This window comes from Stigmatopora nigra, chromosome 16, assembly GCF_051989575.1.
Source record: "Stigmatopora nigra isolate UIUO_SnigA chromosome 16, RoL_Snig_1.1, whole genome shotgun sequence".
NCBI classification, from domain to species: Eukaryota; Metazoa; Chordata; class Actinopteri; order Syngnathiformes; family Syngnathidae; genus Stigmatopora; species Stigmatopora nigra.
In genome coordinates this window covers 6,944,465-6,961,880 of record NC_135523.1, presented here as the reverse complement: position 1 = coordinate 6,961,880, position 17,416 = coordinate 6,944,465, and the positions used below count along the sequence as shown (strand labels likewise).

Sequence of the window (17,416 nt, the reverse complement as noted above, 5' to 3'; positions counted from 1 at the left end):
ACCATGCACGCAAGTTCTTTGGAAGTTGTGGATGTATAATGGAAGGGCAAAAAAGGAAAACTTTTTCAAAGTTACCTATTTAGCGACTTAAGTGAATAATGGTACCTCGAAATACAAGCAATGTGAGATACGAGTAAACATTTTTGCAGGTATTTATCTTGAAATACGAGACAAATTTTGATATATGAGCAGACAGTGGACGTGAGAAGCTGCTCATAAGAACATCATGGGCACTGTCTCTCTCCCCGCAACTCCCTCGTGTAATGTCTCTGTGGTCGCAACTCCCTCTTTGTGAAGTCTCTACGAGCGTTGCATTTATTCAGTGTTTTTTTTTCCCTCTTAGTCAGTGCAAATGGCGTATATACTACTTCTTGTTGGCAAATGGTCGTGCGTTATCCTATTGTGAGGACATTTGTGTGCATCGTTTTGTGACTATTTTGAAGGGAATAGTTTTAGTATTATTAAAGTATTTCAGTATTATTAAACACATTTTAGTAATATTAAACCACTAGTTATTTGTTACTTTGTTAATAGATGGCGAATTAGAACTAATAAAAATGTTTTTCCAATCCAATATCCTGTTTTGGGTATTTTTTCAGAGGGTTGGAACTAATAAATTTGTTTTTATTTCATTTCAATGGGAAACGCTCGTTTGAGTTATGAGAAAATCGACATATGAGGTCAGTCTTGGAACGCATTAAGCTTGTAATTTGAGGTACCACTGTACTCGTATGGGTAAGCATTTTCTAGCATTGAAACAATGAGTTGTTTAAACTGAAAAACTAAACAACCTGCATTCTCCTTCATGTGAGATCTGAATGACATTCTATGGTGTTGCGGACTAACAAAAAGGTGACGGATACTCAAACAGATTCCAGGCAGCCTGTCAAGCTGTCAATATTGACTCAGCTTTGGTGTTGCTGGTGTATCGGACAGCTGAATAACCACTTTAGTGAGCGGCATGCAGTCTATTGCTTTCGCACAACCACCAACGTTTTGAGCAAAACAAAGGGCATGCTAACATTGCAAATGACCATGTTCACTTTGATTTCAGCTGTCCATATGACCGATGCACATTTTTCAGCAAAGCCAAAGAGTCAGATAGAGGAGAGAATAGAGAGAGATACAGTTGATCAAAAAAAAGTGTCAGGAGTTGACACGTTATTGCGGTTCTACTTACATTTGCAGCCATCCTCCCAAATATATCCAGGCAGACACTTGCGACACTTAGGCCCTGTAGTGCCCTCCTTACATATACAAAATCCTGTGCCATTACAGCGATCACTGACTGAGCCAAAGGGATTACAATTACACTCTGAAAAAACAAAAAAAAAAACACACACAAGCTGGAGACAAGGTGCACATGCTCTGACATCCCAGCACACCTTGACGGCGTGCACAGCGTGGCCCAACAGTCGTTGAACTCAATTAACGTTCAACGACATTCAACTAACGAGAGCTTGTATTGATTCCGTCATCTGGAATCAAATGCTGCCATTTCAATAGTAACAAACAATGAAAACATTGTGAAGTTAATTTCGGGTGATGCAATTTAATTTATGAATTATTTTTATAGATTTTTTTTTTTGGGGGGGGGGACACTTAAGACAATGACATTTTAAAGAGACATGAATTTATGAAAGTATATATATATCATATATAAAATACAACAAATGTTATATATTTCATGAAGTTAATAAATCAAATATAGGCATTTGTAGCCTACATAGTTGCATGTAACCATTACAATGAAATATAATAGGAATTATTATTTAACTAATATTTAAATGTGAATTAGCAATTAATATTATATTCTAATTATCTACATACTATAAGTAATTGGATTTGTAAAACACAAGTCACCAATGAGAATAATGTATCAAGTACATGTATAAAATATGACATCATACATTTCACCCTTAAATTATGACTGTTTTCAATTATTATGAATTCTATCTTCATTAAGGTGTTTTTTAACCTGCTGCATGCAGTGAAAAAAATGTATAACACTTAATCACTAGCTGCAATTTCAAATGGACAAATTGGGCTGTATTGCACATGCATTAGCAAAATTACTTATTTTTTTCAAAATAGGCATGGGGAATATAGAAATGGAAAGAAAGGAGAGTGGAAATTACAATTATAAGAACAAGATGAAATGAAATAAGGAGAAGTAGATGAAATGAGTAGAAGAACATCACATTGAAATTGGCATTCCTGAGAACACATTTCCAAAATATTAAATCAATTTGTCTTTTTTAGTTGGCACTATAGAAAATAGATCAACTTTCAGGGTTGAAATATTAAAAAAAGCCATATTATATGGCTTGTCCACAAAGTCACAGTGCACATGGACTTTTATTAAGACATGGTTCGAACTAGAATGCAATGATTTATGCATTTTATGTTGAAACATGTATAATAAGGAAAATTTAATTGCACCTTATCTTTGGCACTGGACCATGTTGACCTTCCATCTCTGCAATATGTTTGCCACCCTATGCTGTGAAAGTGACATCTACTGAATATTTGACCACCCATCAACTTTAACATACACGACAGGAACTAGACGAGAGGAAACGGGTGACTTTAAGTGACAAATCAAAGTGTGGGGCTCAGCGTATAGAGCTAGGTTATCTGCCACTTCGGCACATGGTAAATTGTCACTGGCTCTTAATGCCTTGTGAAGGGTTTCAGCTGTTGTTCCTGAGGCTTTTTCACGTATTTGACATCAATTCATACGGCACATCTGACTGGCGCCATGACTTCTTTTGTTTCCTCGTAACTGCGGTAAACCTGTCACCCCCCCCGCCCCCCAATCATCCCTCCTCTCAATCCCCACCCTCCTCTTAGGACAGACAAAAACACCTGGCGCTGTGGACGTCGAAAGATGTTGCAATGTAATTTTCTTTCTATGGGAGATTATACTAAATGTGTTCATGCATTTTACAAAAGAAAAGCATCAGATTTAATTCAGGGAACTTGTTAAAAAGGTCACATACACACACTATACAATGGTTTACAACTGACAATTGCAATAAATGTCCTTATTGGGAGAAAATGTATGGTCTAACTATTATTATGAATGGTGTATTGGTAGAAAGACTTAAGTACAGTAAAAGCAAGTTGAGCTGGTTCACTTTGTCAATTTGTTATTATGTTACATAAATGAATGGTATAGTATCTATGGTTGTAGTAGAAAAGAAGAAAAGTGAGGAACTTTTCAAGAACAACAAGTTGAATATATGCATCCAAATCAATAATAAAATGCCTTGACCAGAAGAGTGATGAAGTTTTGGAATACTGTGTCTGTGTGTGTGTGTGTGTGTGTGTGTGTGTGTGTGTGTGTGTGTGTGTGTGTGTGTGTGTGTGTGTGTGTGTGTGTGTGTGTGTGTGTGTGTAGTGAGATGGAAGGGGATTTACAAGGAATATAGTAGTTAAAATTTACCAGGTTCAAATGTGTTTGCACACATTAGAGTCTGCTAATACATTACCACTGCAAATACAAGTTTATTCATTAAATTCAAATACAATTTTATAATCTAATGCACTTCTAAATTCATCATTTGGATTTTTGTTTTTAAATTTAAAGTAGCAAAATTGTCATTAATTTTCCAGATGTGGATAGAAACTTAAAAATTTCAGTTTAAAGAGAGTAAAAATGCAAAGGTCAGACACACCCTGCAATCAAAATACACTAATTATTTCATTATTTAAGTACAAAAAAAGCACAATAAGAAATAAGAACTGTTTGCAGTCTTTTAGAAATAAGGAATTTTCAGTTGTTTGTGTTTTTTAAATTCCTCTTTACCCGAATAATTGAAAGACTGATGCCAAGGAGCATGGTGATTTGTCAAATAAGAAAGATGAGAAGAACAGAAGGATAGGTAATAAAAGAAAAGTGAATGTTGACAGGTCAGAAACAGTGAGGACAGTTTGTAGAAGCGCATCGAGGCGGTGAAAGAAGCAGAGGACTAACCTATGCAAACATTTTCATCATCCAGTTCTGCGGAAGCATTGCGATAGAAGCCCAGCTTGCATAGCTGGCAGTGCTGCCCCCTAGTGTTGTGCTTACAGCTCACGCAAATGACCGTGTTTAGCAGCTCGATGTAGCTGCAACGGTTGGAGTGGCCGAAGCATTCACAGTCTTGCAAAGAGGGAAAATATGTGCAAAGAAGGGAGAGACAGAAACGTGGTGGAGAGTGTTGGAATTTAGCCTGCAGTTTCAAGCGCTACGGCGGTCGGCTTAGCACAAATTTTGGTGCCATAGCATGCCAGATTAATAATGGAGACTGCAGTTTGAGGGAGGAGATGTTTGGAAATTAATGGGAGGGGGCGGAGCATGTTTAGTCCAGCATGAGCACAGCCACGGCTGAGAAAGTACATTAGAAAAGCACAGCGTTAGTATAATCACAACACATCACAAGGCTGGACGAAGCGAGGCGAGGGACGGTGATGAGAGCACAGAGATACGATCACATCAAGATCATCACACGGCGAAGGGCGGGTCAAGCCATGGAGGCATTTTAACCCGGGGAACGGAATCGTGAACTGAAGACAATGTCTGTTTAGTTGCGGTTTCATTGTTGTTTTGATTTTAAGTGCCAGGGAAGAGGATGAGATGAAACTGTTTTGCCTTGTCAAATAAGACAGACATTTACCTTCCGATAAACGTTAATTAAACGGCCCTTTACTGCATTCCTTGACTGGGGTTTGCTTGTTCTAAACAAGAGTGTCGGGAACGGAATAATCTTTACTGCTTGGTATAATGAGGCTAAGATCATCACTACCAACATCACCCTGAAATCGTATGCCTGATCTGGGTTTTTCTTTCACAAATTAGGAACTTAAATGTACCTACATAAGGACAGACAAAATTCCCTAAGAATTTAATCAGAAGAAAAATAGTAGCTTAAATTTACTAACATATGGACAGACAAAATTCCCCAAGAATGAAATCAGGAGAAAAATAGTAACTTAAATTTACCAACATAAGGACAGACAAAATTCCCCAAGAATGAAATCAGGAGAAAAACACATCGGAAGTGTGTAAGACTGTAATGTTCATTAAACGCTTAAGGCCATAAAGGAAGAACGATAAGTTAGGGTTCATCGGTTTCTATGTGCTGCATTGTCATGTTAAATTAGTAGGATAGAACTGGTACTCAGACTGTGAAACCTCATGCTGCAGTCATTTATACTCTGTCTCAACCCTGCCTTGAAGGGCCTAGGATGGGTAGGTTTTGGAGCCTCCGTTCTGTTCGGCTCATAGGAATAAGACTGACAGGCTGAATGACCACTGACACCACGTGTCACAGTTGAGACAGATGTGAACTGTTAAGCCTCAACATTGTCAGGCACATAGAAGTAAGGAGAGGGAAAGGCCAGAGATTGGGGCTTTTTGCACAAGGGATTGTGGTTATTAGGAATGAGAATTAAGGTCAAATTTTCCCTGTCCACGTACTAACTACCTGATAGAGCTTAGAAATGAAGTAGCGGTTTGAGAGTCACCCATGTAAAGTATACGATTTAAGTACATTGATTCAAGTATCTGTATTTATTGTTTTTTGGACATTAATGTTAAGATAAAAGTTAGTTCATGAAGTAAGGAATCCGATTTTCAATCAGGGCCAATTCCTGACTCGCTTGCCATTTGCAACTTGTGGAAATTGTAGAACTAAAGAAAGCAAACATGAAAAAAACTATAGGACAATGCAATCAAACATGTCATGTTAGAGAATTTAAGATTATGGAGCGTCGTGCTTGAAAAATGAAAATAAAAGCAAGCTGTAAAACATGAATGATGGCACAAGAAAACGAGGATTGGATTTGCCAAGTGAAGTTGGCTGCATGTAGAAGCATCTGTTACAAATGCCCGGGACGCAAACGGATTCAAGTATTATTATTTTATGCTTCATTTAATAAACACAAGTGTTTTGTATGATTCAAAAGCCTGTGTTCACACCCTCAGACATAACCTAGCCTCAGACAAAACTCCTCCACCTAACTGGAAGCCAGCCAAGAATGTTCCACTCTAAATGTGTTCACAGGAGCATGGCAAAGGAAACAAACTCACAGCAACCACACCAATCTCTCAATTGTACTTTAGTCACAGAACAAACAGTCGGTAAGGAAACTCTGATCGTCCATATTAGCCCTTGCTTGACACATATGCTTGATTGAAGCCATGAGTTGTGGACTCGTTGTTTGTGGGCTGACTGCACATCACATCTGCATGATGGATTAAAGCTCAAATGAGCCTTACATCAATATGCACAAAACCACTAAGAAACTGCATTTTCTTTTCTTCGCAAAGAGCTCCAATAGCGCAAAGGATTCAAGGATGTTCCTAATAAAAGCAGTGAAATGCACAAAATGTGACTCCAAGGGGATGGTGTGCACTCGCAAATCACATTTCAACATGGAGCTTCTGATGAAAAAACAAATCTTCAACTAGGAGTCAACACTCATTAACATCTTTTCAAAGGGTCATCATCCCCTATATTTGAGTACACATAGCTGGGGCAATTCTTCTTTTCTACTTCTACACAGCCACACTAGGTACAGTAGACAAAACGGTGGGAAAACAGAAATAATAATTGCATAATCTGAGATGCCTACCTTCTTTTCGGTTAGCGACACCTAGGGATGAGACATTCGGCCGAACTGCGTGCAATTGAAAGAAACCATCAGTTATTCATGTGCATTGGGTGATGCACTTAACAGATCTACGGGGGTTGAGGGGGGGGGGTACTATGCGGTAAGTGAACACACAACTGGAGACACGCACAAGTCCGACATGAGTCAAACCAGCAAAATCGGGAAATAGCAGATGTAATGTGGCACGGTTTGACATGGACGAGCAACTCGAAACATCCCGATAGAGGACGCTGGGAGGGGGGGGACGAGTAATTAAAATGACTTGCAAGGGGGGTTGTGTTGCGTATGTTCATGGCGATGGCATGGAAGATTGAAGAACTGAGAATTAATGACATAAAACAAACAAACAAAACAACCCCAAAAAGCATAACATCCACTCTAAGATCTCACATTTGAGTCATGGTTTTATGCAAGCGACTTAACTATTAATGGCAACCCGAGACGTTAGGGGGCATTCTGTTTAATTCATCACATTGACTATGTGATCAATATCTAATTACAGTGTATTTCTGGTGGAGGAATAACAATGAATAAATAATGGCAGGTGTTGGGATTTGGAATGACGGACTGCTGTGGGAAGCATAACTTTGGTGTTACATATACATCAGTATTTCCATGTCAGGGGAAATACTCTCAAGTGCTTGCAAGGACTCAAGCAACACATATTCGGTACATTCCCTCATCATGCCGTTTCCATCTTTTGACTACATTTATGTGGTTTGATTACATATATCATGCATGTTCCTGTTATAATATACATTAAAAAAATGTCACCATAGTGTGACCTCTCTTCTAAAAACAGAAAAAAACATGTTTTATGATGACATTTATATCATCAGTGAGTTTAAACCTTTGTTTTCCCCAGCTGACTAATATATCAGCTTGGAAGGGCTAAACACTGTAAAACATTTCCTTTTATTGATTGAGAGAGACAAAAGGCTTTCATCCCAACTCCACCAAAAATGATTTAAAATTGATCTTGCATTTGGCAACATTCACAATTTTGATTTCACTTCTAGTGGCATAAACTACAAAAAAAATATTTTTTGATGATAGATTACAGGGGGGGAAAAGCCTACTTTGCGGTCAAAATCCTATTTCAAGGTCTTGCCTCTATTTATCTCATTTTAAAGGTTTTGCTAGCAAAATCTATTGGCGAGTTAATTTATATTCAGAGATGATTGGATGTGCTCAGGAGGGCGGTGAGAGGGTTTCAATCAATGCCATACCAATAACAATAAAACGCTATGAGTATACAGGCGGTTGTTATTCTTCAACAATTAATGTTGCTTGAATGTAATGTCATTTCAGCAGATTTGATCACCTTCAAATATAAACTAAAAGGAAAAGTCAATAACCCACCATGATAAATAACAAAGTAAATAAATAGATAAAGTGAATATCCCTTTTCTTTCACTGCAACATTGTGTTCATGTATTTAACGGAACATTTCTCATCCTTTTTAATCATCTAGTACACAAACGTGTAGTGTTGACGTAGCCTCATCCTCTTCCACGCATTTGATAGTATAGTAGTTTTGGGCCACTACTGTTAAAGGTCGTTACCATGAACAGTGCAAGTGTCCAGCATGCACACTTCAAGCCAAGCTTTGACAGGTTTCGTGCATGCATTTTGATGCAAAAACGCCTTAGTTTGTAATATCATGGATACACTCAGAACCACATGTAAATATGTACAGTATATTAAGCTTGAGTCAGGCCATGCATAGCACAGAGGGGTTAAAAATGAGGAGTGACTGGGATAAAGAAGGCATGCAGTGGAAAATTGGTTTGTCTCATCTGCCACGTGTCCATTTCTGATGCCCGTGTTGACCATTTTCTCTAAAGCCAGATTAAAAACCACCTGAGGATCATCTGTTTACACTCTTAGGGCTTACACATCATGTCCATGAGAGTTTATGGATAACAACTGATATGTTATTAGTTCATTATTGATAATAATCCTCTCTCCAACCATGATTTTTGAAGTGTATTTGCATACATTTTAATGTTATTCTTTTGAGATGCTTGTTTTTAAGGATGCTCTTATACAATACCATGCTATTATTTTCACCACTATAGTCTCTTATTACTTATAGTCCCCTATTACAATGATTTAAAAGGTGTAATGTATATTTTTATGTATTTAATTTATATTATTTGTTAAATGTATTATTATTATTTTTAAATGTATTATTATTATCATTACTTATGATTTATTATTTTAATTGTATCTTATTTTAATTTTTAAAAATTATGTATGTATTTATTTATTTTTACTTTCTTTTCTTTTCTTTTTTTCTTGTAATTTTTTCCAATTCAAATTACATTTAGTAGCTCTGCTGACTGCATTTCATTTTTTTTGTGCAGTAGAATTTTCTTTTGATTATTGGAATGCTGCCAAGGATTTAATTTAATATCCACAAACCAAAAGATGTTTGCTGAGATCGCCGAGTATATAATTGCGGCATATTCATCATTTATTCAGCGAGTGGATTCAAAAATTTGAATCAGACATATTGTAGTTAACAAACAAGTGCTGTTATTATTCTCAACCAATTGCAATAAAATATTGGTGCAGACTGTTTATGGACTTTGACTTTGTGTTGAATGCAGTTTACTATTTACTGTTTACATCACACAGCCTGCCTGACAGCAACAACATGAGAGCACACACCTCATTTCTCTCTTTTCTTTTGAGGGCACAGTTTGATGGTGATAATACTCTTGCTTGGTGCCTTTGCAGCTCATATTAAAATAACCTTAAGTGACCTTATACTTTCAGAAAGGTCTCGGGGAATCAAATAAAGTTGAGATGGTATTCACATCTAATTTCTGGCAAGGGAAAATGTGTTGCGTAAGCCTGTTAGCATCAGGTAAAATACACAAATTGAGAACAACACATTCTAATTAGAGGGGAATGCCAAATCTGAGCGAAACAATCAATTTGTGAGTGTAAAATATCACCATTTAATTTTTTTTAATACAATAAAAAAGGAAAACAAACTTAAATTAGCCAATCTTAACACTATTATTATACTGTATTAGGGAAAAAGGAGAATAAAAATATTTAAAAATATCAAAATCTCATTAAACATGTATAATGACAATAAAAAGCCTTCAATTCAATTCGAATAAAGACACTAAAGTATTATGATTTTGATGTGTTTGTTATTAAAAGAAATGTTCATCAAACTACTGCGTGCTTCCTTGCATAGTCATTATTGCTCACAATTTGTGATTCTTTAATAAATTATCTGGAAACTTGACAATAACAAGTCTGAATTTAGAGCCTCAATTGCCAACGAAACGGTCTCTAACATTGATTATTATGTTACACGTTTTTATTAAGAAAACGAATAATTTCAAGCCAATAAATTCTTAATGAAGTCCCACCGCTAGAATTTAAACTGTGAGTTAAAGTGTCAAAGTTTAACCAGTCAGAATGAAACCCATGTTTTTAAATGTAGTTTGTTAATTACAAATAAGAAAATAATTGTCAGGCAACCAATGTTTTCATGACTGCAAACAAACACTGACAGCCATATTTAGTCTCATTACTTTTTCCTAGATGTAATTGTCACAAATTGGTCATGTACATGATTTAATAGAGGGACATTTGTAGTCGACTCCACTTCATTAATCATTTCTAAAATATTGCATATTGGATAATAATAACGAGAAACCATTGGGGTATTTTAATTCTAAATGAGAGCTTATCAGAAATGAACACTTGGCAGTTTTTTTCTGGGAGACGAGTGGCAAAGCAGGCTAAAAGTAGGCAAAGCAACAAAAAAAAAGCATCAAGCACTGTGATAATTTCTTTGTGGAGGATTACTTACTAACTGGACCAATGCTGTTAGGGATACCTGCAAGACAAGGAAGAGAAAAGAACAGCATAAATTAAAGCACCTTCACAATCCTTCATTGAATTTGCAATCCACTCCTACTGTTGGAATTCAATTATCACGAATCCCTTGATCGGATGTTCTCGCCACTATCTTCATGCAACACCCCGACTGTATGAGCGGTGGCGGCATTGGAAAACTAATTCCAGTGGACACAATAGGGTCAGAAACAATACAAGCCTTTATCTTTTAAAGTTAAAAAGACGTTTGAAGATGCTTCTGAGCTCCCCTGCTTTGTTAAAAATACTCTTTGTCAAAGGAACGCCAGACAATTCTCATGCACGCCATCGCCAGCACAACATATCAAATGTCACCGCAGATAGAAAAGTCATCCTGTGAAGCCAATGAGGACGTGTCTCATCCTGCAGCCCGTGTGTCCGTCCCTTCCTGAATCAGACAGCCACTGAGAATATAACGTAGAGTGTCTCATTCCCATGGTGACCGGATCCATCGCACCTCGGGGTGTCGTCTGATTATGGTTCTCGGAGACTGAGATGTTTGATTCTTATAGTTTCAATCGAGTCAGATAAAAAAAAAAAAAATGAAGGGATGTTTACAGCAATATTTTGTTTGGGGAATGGCAATCATAGAGTCCATTATTGAACACATCTTGGAGCTTACAAAGCGCTGCTTTATATGGGTTAGAACTTTATTTTATCCTGTATTCGGCAGATTTCTTGGTTGCAGTAGGAAGGCAGATACAAGACACACAAGACATTGTAGACCTAGGTAAAAAAAAATGGAGCCACACACAGCAAGTCCACAAGGTGGGGACTTTCTGCGGACTGAGACTGAGGTTACCACACAGTCCCTCAGTAGTCTGAATGTTTTAAGATATAATTTTCTTTGCCTAGATCCTTCTAAACTGTCCTATCAACTAATCAGCAGCAGCGGAGAGGTCGGTGGGGGGCTTCAAAGCACACAAGCAGTGATTAGTTAAGTTGTTTCAGTCCAAAATGAGTTTATAGTTAAATAAATCTAATTTATAAAGTCATCGATTGAAGGTTGAATGATATATGAGGAAAGTCAGTATGTCCTACAATGATGGCGGCATCAAAAATCCTTAAGAATATTCAGGAGAAGATTTGACCACCCTTTTATATTTTTTATATTTTATAAGTTTAAAAAATTTGTTTAGAAGCGGATTGTTCATCATTTTTCCAAGATTACTATTAGAATGTAAAACAAGCTGTACATGCCAAAAACTTAATTTGGCCACCAAGACATCACATTGCTAAACAATTTGAGACAAATAGTCCTATAAACACTCCTTAAAAACTGTCAACCTCAATGACAGAACCAAAAAAAATCCAACATCCCCAAATCAAACCTAAATAGTACTTTTTAGTTTCCTAAAAACAGTCATTTAAATCTACCACATTTCAAAATTAAAGAAACAGAGAAAGGATTGTGGCAAAGTCACTCCGGCCTCAAATGTGTCAAGGTGCTTCAGGGGCTGACAAACGTGTGTGCACGGACGTGCCGATCCAACTGCTGTCATTCAATCACTGTCTTTGTTCTTAAGCGACCAGACGTACTGTAAATTAGCAGCTGTACGTGTGTGTTCCGTCTGGAAGCTGTGAACTGCGGGGGGGGCTATGCCGACACACGGGATGGGGCATAATGGATGTTGGACCTCCAGGGGGTGGGCAGATGCAATTGAGGAGACAGGAAGGACAACGGCTAGGATGAGCTGAATCATAATCACCTTTATTGTGCTTGAGAGCGCACTTTTAGAACCAGTAGCTTAGAGGATCAAAATAAAATGCTGATGAAGATCAGAGAAAACTGAAAATATATAGATGGCACCTGAGTGACTTTACCTGGGCATATGTACAGATGTACTTTTGGAATATAGTACCTTCAATTAAATATGTCTATGGCTATTTTCTCCTTGGCTTCATTCTATCATTTGTGGAAAATATTGTTATATTTGAAACACACAAAAAAGTGCAGAATTATTTGTAGTGAGGTGTTTTCTAGGAGGAGTAATTGGACGCCTACGCTGTCAATGTCAGGTCAACTAGAACTGCCACAATTATTTGACTATTGGCTAACCAATTAGAAAATAAGAGAAAAATGAGAGCTGGATCCCAAATAATCCAACATGCTATAAATGCAATGCTACCAAGATTTTTTTTTAACTTGAAGCTGACTACTGCAAGATTATTAAGTGGATCAGTTTTTAAATTTAGTAATTTAGTGTTTTTGCTTGTCCTACTTAAACTTTTATCCAACTACTTACTTTCCAAGCCATTTTTTTAAATTATGATTGTGTGTAAACATGGACGTCTCCCAGTTGACATCATTTATGAGGTGGATTACGTTAACAAAAATGGAAATCTTCTAAACAAACTGAAATGCCTGATATTTTTTAAATGTGGGAGGAAACTAGATCATTTGAAGAAAACCTACACAATTACAGCAAGAAAATGCAAACTCCTCAACAACAGTACATAGCTAGGATTCAAACACATCTTCATTCAGAAGGTCGTATACCACCCTGCTTTTTTCCAGCGGATTATCCCAAAGAAAATCACTTTGGTTCTCAATATAACCTTGTTAAAAAAATAAACTGGCAACCCACTCCACTTTTACACAAAGATGGATATAGTGTCAAATTAATCCAAGCTTCACTAAAATCTTGAATTCACAGCTTGAGCAGAAAAGAAAAAAAAAAGTAATCATAGGGTTTATCGAGATAAAATATTTTCTGCCAACAATATACGAGAACTCTTTGCCTTCGGCGAAAAAAAACGAGAGCGGCACAACATTAAAGCTGATGTTGATTAGAATGCTGTTATAAAGGGACAATGTAATCTGTGGTACTACAATATGCCGATATATGTACCTCTAATTGTGGTCCTTCATCATCACTGATCTTTTTGTGTGGCCATTCTAACTGCCATTTTTTTGGTGATCATTGTATCTACTGTATTTTATGGATCATGAATCACATGTTTTCCATAGGTTGGTGATTTTTAAAAATCCCGGACCGCTGACAGCCTATGATGTTTCTATAGGCTAGAGTTATCTCAAAAATGGTTATGTTCTATTTAGCCTGTTGATTTCCATTTTACTACTGTTACTTTAGTCTGTTTCTTTAAAATAAAAAATGTGTCCTCCTTAAAATGCGATAAATGTATACATATTTTTATCCAATATACATACATATATATTACATACATACATATATACATATATACATATATATGATATACATACATATATACATATATATGATATACATACATATATACATATATACATATATATGATATACATACATATATACATATATACATATATATGATATACATACATATATACATATATATGATATACATACATATATACATATATATATGATATACATACATATATACATATATATATGATATACATACATATATACATATATATATGATATACATACATATATATTACATACATACATATATATTATATACATACATATATACATATATATTATATACATACATATATACATATATATGATATACATACATAAATATTATATGCATACATATATACATATATATTATATACATTCATATTAACCATTTTTCTTAAATTTGAAAATTATCAATACCAGTTCCATATAGAGGGTATCTATATTTGTTGTATACATATATATAAATAAATCTGAGCTAAAGTTCATTTTTAAAACAAGGTGAAAGTATTCAAAATGTAGTAAATCAGTTTTTTAAATTTTTTACAAAACTGTGAATCCATCATATTATACTTCAAAATATAAATCTTAGCTTCCTTCCTATAATATGGATCACCAACGGTCTGTCATCGTAATTATTCCCCACTTTATGAACAACCTGTGGGGTTGGAACAGACTTCCAAGATCCAGCGTCGCACCCATTCCATTATTTTTCAATCACTGTCATTTCCTATCCCGTTCACATGGGCCGGCCCTATTATTATGGGGGCATGGCAGCAATCTAATTTTATCCTATCACACAGGAAGAGCATTAGCGGCTCATGTTGACGGTGTGCTTCATTGATTTTTACGAGCTGTGTAGGGATCACGGTTGCAAGTCACTGAACATGATCTGTGAAGGGCGTGCGATTCACTGAAAATGAGCTACGGCCATGTGGGGTCAGTAGCCCATGCTCACGTACGCACACGCACACACACACATACTCACACCCGTACTCGGCAGGCTGAGTCATGAGTGGTAACGTCAAGTGATTTTACAATGAATCTCTCTTCACAGAGATGTGTGCTTACAAAAATTAATGCTTCACAGGCGCTGCGCTGCGCATTTATGCAGTCATCCATCTGCGATTGCTACTGTGACCTTAATAATAAATAATATGGAGCCCATAATAAACATCTTCTCTGATGAAGCCACGGGCAACACAACTTTTGCCCGCCGTACTAAACAATCCCATCCATTAGAACTACAAATGCTCATTTAAAACTCTCCATTTTCTTTATCGATACATGAAATAAAAACTGCATTTTGATCAGAATATTCAATCATCTATTTTCTTATCCTCACTATGATTGCAGGTGGTGCTGGAGCCTATTCCAGCTGACTTTGGGATGCCCAGATTTAGTGGCCAGCCAATGGCAGAGCACAAGGAGACAAAAAAAACATTCACACTTATAGTGGGAGGAAACCCGACTACCCAGAGAAAAACCCACGCAAGCCCAGGGAGAACATGCACACACCTCTACCAGTGATCGAATCCTAGACTGTAAGGTCAACACGCTAAACACTTGACCACCATCATAATAAATTGATTGATTGTTTTTTTTAAATGCCTAATGGGGGGTTCTTTTCTTCACTTAAAACAGTACACACAATTCCAAACACTGTTTAAAAACCTCACCACATTCTAACCAGTATGCATAAAAGTATTACTTTTGAATTATTCCAGGAATCTCAGTGCCAAGTTCACCATTCAGGGAAATCTATGGCCCCTCACCGACATGAGCATCCTTAGTCCGGCAGTTAAATGAACTACCGTGGGCGATTGTCAAACTGAAGCTTCGCCTTTATTCTTCAATGACGGAATTCCGGAGGAATATGTAAGAATCAAGGAGAGAAGGTTATTTTAGGTGAGTGATTACTCGTTGAAATGTTTCACGTTTTAACTGCTTCGATCCTGGGAAAATCTAATAGTGACAGTTTGAAGGCTGATGGCACTACTTTTATCTTGTGTTCATCATGAAATCCTATTTCTTTTCCTTTCTCAATATACTGGAGGCGTATCTAAGAGGGTGCACAGTTTTAAACGCATGCATCGCCTTTGGGTTATTCTACAACAGTCTAATTTGGATCGCAGTTTAGAAATAATAATTACATATTCATCTTCAATACATGTGTATTTATAAAACCAATACAGTCACTGGGGTGCATTATGTTACTTTTAATTGATTGGATTATGTCAAAAGGGTGAAAGCATGTCCATTTTATCCAGGAGGGATTGGTTTTCCTTTTAATTCAACATCATTTCAATTATAATTATTAATGTAATACACTCACAGACTATAACCGACGGGTGTAACCAGTTCCCTCCCATGAGTGTGCTGGGATAGGCTCCAATGGTCTTAATGAGGGTAAAAATGTACGGAAGATGGATGGGTAGGTTTTACAGTACAAGGAAGGGATTGCTGTGAGTTTGTACAGCATCAGAGGTTTCTCATTATTGAAAGGTATAAAATAGGAATAGGGCAAAAAAGAATTGGCAAAGTATTAAATATGAGTTGAGAACACATTAGGCACATTTTGCCTGAAATAAAGTGTTTAGTACTTCTATTAACACATTAGTGGAATACACTAAAGTTTTTCTCATATGGATGTGTTGTTGTGTGCCTATGTGAGCCAAAGGGGGTGTGACACCATCTTTTTTTCTTGTCTTTTTTTTTTTTTAATAATGTGCTGTCATTCTGGGCTCTAGGTAGGGCTATTTCACTCGCCCTTCCCAAGTCTCATAACAGGGATCTCTTGGGAGGGAAAATAAGTCATTAGTCGGTGGGCAAGAGCCTTCGAGCAGCGGTGATGAATGCAGAAATCACAGCAGACGCAATAAGGTGAAGGAGCTGGATAAAACCTGAGCTTCAAATGGATTCCAGCATGCTCGAGCATATAAATGCAGCTCATAGTTTATGCTTATATATAAGAGCCAATGGGCCATGCATATGTGTGATTTCATACTACATCTCTCACTTGGTTAATGAATTAAATGCCATTTAGGCTCTGGGTCATAATGGCATTTATATACCTACAAATACCTCAAGTAATTTAGTTTAGTGGTGCTAAACTAAAAGGATTGAGAGACAACAGAGTCGCAGAAAAGCATAAGAGTGGATAACATGAGCATTTTATCTGGACAAACACCTGTTGTGCATTTTGAATGGAATCATTATGAATAAAAATTCTGAATGTTTTGCATTGCAGTGAGAAACATAGATGGCCACAACAAGTACAAAGTCAAGTGGTTATCTAATTAATTGAAACGAGGGTTAAATAATATATGCAAAGAGTCAATAAAGTATGAGGACACGAAATGAGGTCTAAACCCCAAAAAGTAGTGGTAACCGGACATATATAAATCCCCTCAGCTAAAAAATATTCATGGTTTTGAGAATGTATGGAATCTTTATTACCATTTTGTTAACACAGAGCTGAGTAAATATTATTCAAGTTGAATATGTTCTCCTTTGCAATTCCTAAATGCAATGATTAATTTATCCACCAATATGCATACCAGTGTAGACTGTACTCCATAATTTACTCATATTTCTGTCACGTTGACCAAAAAAAAAAGCCTTGATGTTGCTTTTTAGCTTTGAAACCCTGTCTG

General features: G+C 36.6%; 1 protein-coding gene across 9 annotated transcripts in view; it reads right to left on the bottom strand.

Moving 5' to 3' along the window:
• ntng1a (netrin g1a) overlaps positions 1 to 17,416 on the bottom strand; it is a 127,515-nt gene that overhangs the window by 4,261 nt on the left and 105,838 nt on the right. For 3 of the 9 annotated variants that reach the window (XM_077735850.1, XM_077735851.1, XM_077735852.1), the window contains 3 exons: positions 10,502 to 10,528; positions 3,980 to 4,147; positions 1,181 to 1,315 (listed from right to left, as the gene is read on the bottom strand). In XM_077735850.1, coding sequence (XP_077591976.1) covers positions 1,181 to 1,315; positions 3,980 to 4,147; positions 10,502 to 10,528 — 330 coding nt within the window. Of the gene's footprint in view, positions 1 to 1,180; positions 1,316 to 3,979; positions 4,148 to 6,621; positions 6,667 to 10,501; positions 10,529 to 17,416 lie in introns of all 9 variants that reach the window. The other 6 variants (XM_077735858.1, XM_077735853.1, XM_077735854.1 and 3 more) reach the window with 6 other exon arrangements.